General features: G+C 35.7%; 1 protein-coding gene across 1 annotated transcript; it reads right to left on the reverse strand.

The window, feature by feature from the left end:
• Positions 1–2,500: 2,500 nt before the first annotated feature.
• LOC107059664 (uncharacterized) lies at positions 2,501–3,052 on the reverse strand. Its single transcript, XM_015306388.1, has 2 exons — positions 2,784–3,052; positions 2,501–2,699 (listed from the first exon to the last, which is right to left on the reverse strand). Exons 1-2 carry the CDS (start codon positions 3,050–3,052, stop codon positions 2,501–2,503), a joined length of 468 nt encoding a protein of 155 aa, XP_015161874.1.
• Positions 3,053–7,930: the final 4,878 nt, after the last annotated feature.

The raw sequence follows: 7,930 nt of genomic DNA on the forward strand, positions 1-7,930 counted from the left end.
GTGTTTGAGTCTCATTAGGCAATTCCATCTAAGTTCGCTTTTGTTAATTTGGCAATTCACCTATTTCCTCCTCATATCGCCATTTGAGCCATTGTTTTATCTGCAAGCATTGTCAACTTCAGCGACAACCACTTGCTTCACCTTATGTATTTCGACGGATCACCTTTCTTGCCTCACTTCACCGATTGACTTTGAGGGCTGACTAAGTGCACTGTTATTTTGGGCGGTCTCAGATTACTTTGGTGACTCGCCCTTCTCGTTAGGCGATCTACACTATGCAATATGCACTTCCTTTTGTCTTTTTGGCCATCCTTTCCATGCATTGATCCTTGCCTTGTCCAATTGCCTTCATAGATCAATATTTGATCAAAATAGGACAAAATTAGCATTGAAGACACTATTCATTGAGCTAAATGGACCTTAAATGAGTGAAAATCTACCACTCATCAACACCCCCAACTTAAACTCTTGTTTGTTCTCAAGTAAATCAAGAATACAATAAGCTCAATAAGGGTATCTACAACAGTATTCAATGAGAGCTAATATGCAAGCGACATAGCAAGACTACTCTCAATAGAATGTTACCCTAAATCATGATAAAAAAAGCTTCAAATGATGACTAGCTAGCCTTAACACAAGCTCAAGCTCATCTTAGCTTCTTGTCAAATGAAAGAACATGTTTCAACAAATGCATTCAAGTGCCCTAACATAAAGAACGATTCCATGCTCACACAAAGAAAATCAATAAAAGTAATAGGAATCAATGCAACTCTCACTCTCTCAAATGAGAAACACATGCAAGCTTTGTCTCATAGGTTTGCTCATATTTTCCAATCGTCACACAACCTAGTTCATGCAATATCTCAAGGGTCTTTTCGGCTTGTAATGGGACTGAGGGTTAAGGTATGGTCAATTTGGATTGGTGACTTATACCTTTTCAATGCATTGTTGCAATCATCACCACTTATTCTCAATTTCTTTTTCTTCTTTTTCATTTAAGAACTCAAACTTTGAATTTTCACTCAATTTATTTGGAACCCCATTTTATTTCATTCACTTCTCTTTTTTCAATTACATTTTTCCAAAGCATTTTCATCCCGATGATATCATATATTTTATTTTATTTTTATTTTTCATAAGGAGAGGTTCATTCTCTTCGGTAACACTTTCAAAGTTGAGTCTCATTTCATTATTCTTTTCTCTTCACTTGTCTTTTCTTCTTCCTTTCTTTCCACACCCCAACTTAGGATTTTGGCCTAAGTTGGCATATTAAAACATCACAATGCTTCAAAAAGGATCTTTGGTGAGAAGGTAGGGATAATTTGGTTTAATAGGATTTCTTTTGGTTGCCAACAAATAGGTTAGGCTCAAATGATGCCAACATGGATTCACACTCTCACAAGATAGTCACAAAAGCTTTTTATGGGCAATTTGGTTCTCTCATAAATTGTTGTCCAAGATCATGTCTCACATTCACCAAGATTAACACAATTGGACTGACAAGGCAAATTTTAGGACTCCACATGCATGCTTTCTAGAATACCTCACCACACATGACATTTCAAAATGAACTCATTTAGCACATCTCGAAAAGATCAAAGTGTACATGCGATGTTCATTGAAAGACTCACATAAAAACATATCTCGTCAACAAAAGATTTAAAGAGATAGCTCAAAGGTGTAACCACATCGATTTCATTCCCGCAACACCAACACAGTGCATCATGCTAATCATGAGTACTGTTCAAGGCATCAATATTGAACATAATCGATCCTCATTTTTTTATCAATGAAAACTTCAAGCATTTCACAATCTTAAACTATGGGGGTTGCAACATCAAGAGAGAACAAAACAGAAATAGAGGACAAACTTTACTTCAAAAGATCACTCTAATACTTAAAATAACTAAATACAGTAAAAAAGAGATACTAGTTTGGCCCATATACAATGTGCCTCATCCCACCAAAAAGGAAAGGGTAGTGTCCTCAATGCATATAAATGTTATAAAAAGATGAAGGTAGAAGCACTACTTGAGCAATCACTCGTCGATGAACCGCTAAGTGGAGTCAGATCACCTATTGGGGATGTAGTGTAGGACAATATGTCTTGCATTTCGGCGGTCTACACCATGATCGCCCAATGTGCATGGATGGATTGTCTTTTCATGCATGACCATCACCAAAATTATCACTGGGCTGCCTATTTTTCGTGCCTGATTAGGCGGACTGCAGTGGGTTCACCCAATGGAGTTAATACATCGCCTAGTAGGTCATGAGAATCACCGAAGTAGAAAGTAAGCACCTAAAGTTGAGCCTCCCATTGGGAGAACCCGTTGGAGCTTTTCCTACTATACTCGACGCATCTCTGATGTGCCCTTACCATCTCTTATTACACAATACATGCACATGTGAACACCCATGTTATTGAAAACAACTAACAATTGGGTTGCCTCCCAAGAAGCGCCTAATTTAACGTCGCGGCACAACATGGACATGTTCTTCAAACATCATCCAAATACACCACTTTAACAACCCGTATATCCTGGCTCTCTCCAAAGTAAGCCTTCAACCGTTGCCTATTAACCTTAAACCTTACTCCCTTTGCACCTTTAATTTCGATCGCTCCATTGCCATACACGCGGGTGACATTGTGCGGACCAGTCCCCTTTGACTTGAGCTTACCTAGGATTAGCTTCAACCTTGAATTGAACAGTAGGACCAACTCCCACACTAAAAACTGATGACTTAGTATCTTAGAATCATGCCACTGGTTAACCTTTTACTTGTATAGAGCGGAGCTTTCGTAGGCCTTTAAATGAAATTCATCCAAATCAAGGAGTTGGTGTATACGACCTCTAGAGGCAACATCACAGTTCCAATTTATATTCTTCAATGCCCATAAAGCCTTCTGTTCTAAATCAACCGGAAGATGACAAGCTTTTCCAAACACTAACTTGGAGGGCGATATCCCAATGGGAGATTTGAATATCATACGGTAGGCCCAAATCGCATCATCAAGCTTGCTAGACAAATTAGTACGGTGGACATTCATAGTTTGGATAGATTGCTCTGTATTTCTCAATTAGATACTTCAACTTGTCTACTCGATTGTGGATGGTATGGAGTTTCCACCATGTGCTTGACCCTATATTTTGAGATGAGGGCTTCAAACTGGTGATTGTAAAAGTGTAACCCTCCATCACTTATAATGGCCCTTGGGGTACCAAACCTAGTGAAGATGTTCTTTTTGAGAAACTTTGTGACACTTCGCGCTTCATTGTTTGATAAGGCTATCGCTTCCACCCACTTGGAGACATAATCCACTCCTACAAAGATGCACTTTTTTCCAAAAGAGACAGGAAAAGTTCCCATGAAATCAATCCCCCAAACATCAAACAATTCAATTTCAAGGATTTGTGAAAGTGGCAATTCATGTCTTCTTGATATACTCCATTGTAATTGACATTGGAACCAACACTTGTAAAATGCATGAGCATCCCTAAATATTGTCGGCCAATAATAGCCACATTGTAAGACCTTAGAGGATGTAGGAATTCCCCGATGATGACCACCTACTGGCGAGGCATGATATGCTTCAAGGATCTCATTCACTTCTACTTCCGGCACACAACACCGAATAATATTATCAACACACTCTCTAAAAAGGAAAGGTTCATCTCATATATATATTTCTTCACATCAAATAGGAATTTCCTCTTTTGATGGCTACTCAAATCATCAGGTAACATCCCACAAACAATAAAATTAGCAAAATCAGCATACCAAGGAACATAGGGTGTAGAAATTACCATAAGTGATTCATCTGGGAAAGTATCATCAATGCCTTTCTCTTAAACCACTCTAGCATCTGCCTTCAACCTTGAAATATGGCCAACTACCTGGTTTTCACACCCCTTTCTATCCTTCACCTCAAAGTCAAATTCTTGAATAAGTAACACCCATCAGATCAGGCATGGCTAATCTTTTTTCTTTGCCATTAGGTACATTAAGGTTGTGTGGTCTGTGTGAACAACCACTTTGGTACCCAATAAATATGATCAGAACTTCTTAAAATCATACACTACAGACAACAACTCTTGTTCTGTTATGGTGTCATTCTTTTGAGCATAATTCAATGTTTGACTAGCATAATAGATAGGATGAAAGACATTATTTTTGCGTTGCCCAAGAACAACTCCTAGAGATAAACCACTAACATCACACAACATTTTGGAAGGGAGATTCCAATTGGGGGCAATGAGTATTAGGGCTGAGATAAGTTTCTCCTTGAGTGTTTTGGAAGCCATCCTGCAAGAGTCATAAAAAAATGTGTTCTCTTTCTCAAGAAGTCTACACAATGGAATAGCGATCTTGGAGAAATCTTTAATGAACCTTTTGTAGAACCTGAAATGACCAAGAAAGCTCCTCACACCTTTTACCGTAATCGGGGGAGGTAATATTTTGACTGACTTCAATACCTTCCCCGGATATTTTGTTCCCAACCACTATTCCCTCTTTCACCATAAAGTGACATTTCTCCTAGTTGGGGACCAAATTTGAATCCACACACCTTTTCAACACCATTTCCAAATGCTTCAAAAATTTCTCGAAGAATCATCCATGAACACCTCCATAGAGTCTTCTACCATAACTGCAAAGATTGATAGCATACAATGTTGAAATGTGACTGGGGCATTGCATATCTCAAATGGCATTCACTTGAACGCGAAAGTGCCAAATGGGCATGTAAATGTTGTCTTTTCTTGATCTTCCGGTGTAATGGAGATTTGGTTGTACCTGGAATATCCATCAAGAAAGCAATACCACCCTTTTTCGGCAAGCCTATCAAGCATCTGATCAATAAAGTGCAGAGGAAATGATCTTTTCGGTCCATGAATTTAGCTTCCAATAGTTCATGCACACACGCCACCTAGTAACGGGTCTAGTTGCAACTAACTCGGCCTTGTCATTAGGAACTACCATGATACCACCCTTTTGTGGAACACATTGTACCAGACTTACCTATTGGCTATCCACAGTTGGGAAGATGACTCCTGCATCTAACCATTTTATGATTTCTTACTTCACTACTTCTTGCATCGGAGGATTTAATCTTCTTTGATGTTCAATACTTGGTTTGCAATCTTCTGCCAAGTTTATTTTGTGAGTGCATACACCCGATGAAATACCCATAATATCGGCAATAGATCACCCCAAGGCTTTAATGTGCCTCTTCAGCACTATGATCTACAACTCCACTTGCCATTATTTATATCGCTTGCAATAATTACTGGAAGAGTGTTGTTGCCCCAAAGAAAACATACATGAGATGAGACGGAATCTCCTTCAAAGTTTACACTTTCACGTGTTTATATTTCAAGTGACCTATCTAAAGGGAGACGGAATCTCCTTCAAAGTTTACACTTTCACGTGTTTATATTTCAAGTGACCTATCTAAAGTTTACATGCTAAACAACAAGACCACACAATATAAATTACTATAACATACAACTTAAGTTTCTAATTAACTATATACAGATACTTTTATTTAATTACAAACATAGTTTTAAAGTTACGGACATAATAAAATAATTAATTTTCCAATTAAAATTAATTAATTATTTTTGATTTTTCTCTTCCCTTCTATTAGGATTTTGTGCCTAAATTTATGGATGTTAATTTAATTTTATACGTTACTATTCTCTTCATTTATAATTATGCCTTTAATATGATATTTATTTTTATTTTATTCCTTTTGTGATACAATCAAGGTAAGGTAAAAGTAAAACTTTTACTCTTTCCAAGATTCCTCCTTCCCTAGGTAGTTCAGACTTTCTAGAATTTTGTCCTTCTCTCTTCTTCCTTCGGTTTCTTCTGTTTCTCCATTGTTTTCCTTTTGGTCACACTTTCACCACTGTTAACTTCTTGTTGTTGTTTATCTTCAACTTCATAGTTTTTTTCCGATAGCTAGGACAGAAAAACCCAAGGCTTAACAAATCAGTTGTAGTGATTGATAGTCCTCCCATTATATGTTCTAGACCTTCATTTGAGTCGAACGCGTTCACTCAAACTCCGCTCAAAGAAGGTGAAAGAGATGACAATAAAATCGTTAAAGAAAAAAAATGAATTTCTTGTCATCAATTCCTCATCAACCTGCAAGATTCAGCACAAATCGTGTTCGATTGTCAATCCTAACAAGAAGGGTAAGGAAAAGGCAAATGAAGATTCTGTTTCGGAAAACTATCAACACGATAGTGATTTTGAAGACAATTGCTAAAAGGTTAAGGTTAAATACAAATTCTAAATCATCAGAAAAATCGTGTCAAAAGGTACTTATTTTAACTTTGATTATGATTTTATTCATATATATGACATGCAATTTTAAATGTATATTTTTTATTGTTAGAATTCTGCTGGTATTGCTGCTAGGAAAGTTTCAAACCCAAAAAGGGCCAGGTTGGTTAGTAAAAAAAAGGAATAAATTCACACCACTTTCAAGGTAAGTTTTTTTTTCGTTTATTATATTAATTTTTTATTATTGTATTGCTTTACTTGAAATACTCTGTTTTTAGTTTTATATTTATGATTTGCATTTTTTTTGACAATGATAAAATTTTATATTTTTATATTTACTGTCATTATAATTTGTTTTTGTTTTTGTTTTTGTTTTATGTCTAAGTTTTACATTATTTTATAATGATATCTTGTTAATGTTTTATTTAATGTTTTTTAGATAAAGAAGAAACAACCACGTTGGTGTTCATCAATCAACCTCAACGTATTCGTTGATATAAAGAATCGGCTTTCCAAAATTAATTGTCTTCATTTGTTTAAAAAGTCGATTTTTGGATATCTTTTGGATTTACTACAAATGAAAGTGAAACCTCAGATTATCAAAAGTTTGGTACATCATAAGTCGACTAATGATTGCGATGACAACTTTGTTTTTAATTTAAATGGCAATGAACTTGAGTTGGGACTTAAGGAATTTAGGATTGTGACTGGGTTTAAATGTAGTGGGTCTATGGTTTTTAATCATGATCCTAAGAGTACATCAAACCTCATGAGTAATTACTTTCCGAATGCTACTAACAAGGTGTTGAAAGCTTATTTTTAAGGGTTTTTAATGAAGACGAGTTGATTAGGTCGGAAGACATGTTTAATATGACGATGATTTATTTCATCAGTACGTTTATTTTGTCATCTCTACCAAACATTCTCTTGTTCCAAAAGATCACTTTCTTTGTGTCGAGTATAGACAATATAGTATATACCCTTGTGGTAATCTATCATTTTTTCAACTAAGGGATTCAATAACGAGTCAAATGGCTAAGGATCCTAGTTATGTGAAGTTTTTTTGGTTCCCTCTTGCGTTGCAAATTTGATTATACGTCAGTTGCAATAAAATTGATGAATCAATCGCCATTCGTACATGACATGTTACTCCCCACATATTCAATGAAGACATTTCGAAAAACAAGACTTATTATGAGCATCTCAAGAAAGGCATGTTCAGAAAATAAGGCAATTAGGTAATACAAATTTGTCATTTATAATTACTTAAGTTATTTTATCTATGTTTGCACTTATACTTATAATTATTATTGTCATTATAGTATATGTTTCAAGATGTTGTGTTGATGGATGATGAACGTGCTGTTATTGAGATAGAAAACCTTAATGATCTGAATGATTCATCATTCAACAAGTTGAGAGAAACTGAAAACATAACGTGGTCTCACAGTCACACAAGGAAGAATGAAAAGGAGTTGCCTTACAATCCTTCACATTATGTTGGTGTTGATTTGAATTTAACAAGTAATGAAGATTTTCAGAAGCTGGCTCAAGAAGTTATTAAGGTTCATCAAAGCATGAATGATCATTTACCGTTTATACCTTTATATATATATATATATATATATATATATAT

Source organism: Solanum tuberosum, unplaced genomic scaffold (genome assembly GCF_000226075.1).
Source record: "Solanum tuberosum cultivar DM 1-3 516 R44 unplaced genomic scaffold, SolTub_3.0 scf00031, whole genome shotgun sequence".
NCBI lineage: Eukaryota > Viridiplantae > Streptophyta > Magnoliopsida > Solanales > Solanaceae > Solanum > Solanum tuberosum.

Bases quoted from the DNA above. Each gene is read 5' to 3' on its own strand.
- LOC107059664 (XM_015306388.1), bottom strand. From the start codon at position 3,052: ATGAATGTCCACCGTACTAATTTGTCTAGCAAGCTTGATGATGCGATT. The intron at 2,700-2,783 runs GTAAAAGGTTAA...GTTCAATTCAAG, and splicing joins GAAAGCTCCGCTCTATACAA to GTTGAAGCTAATCCTAGGTA.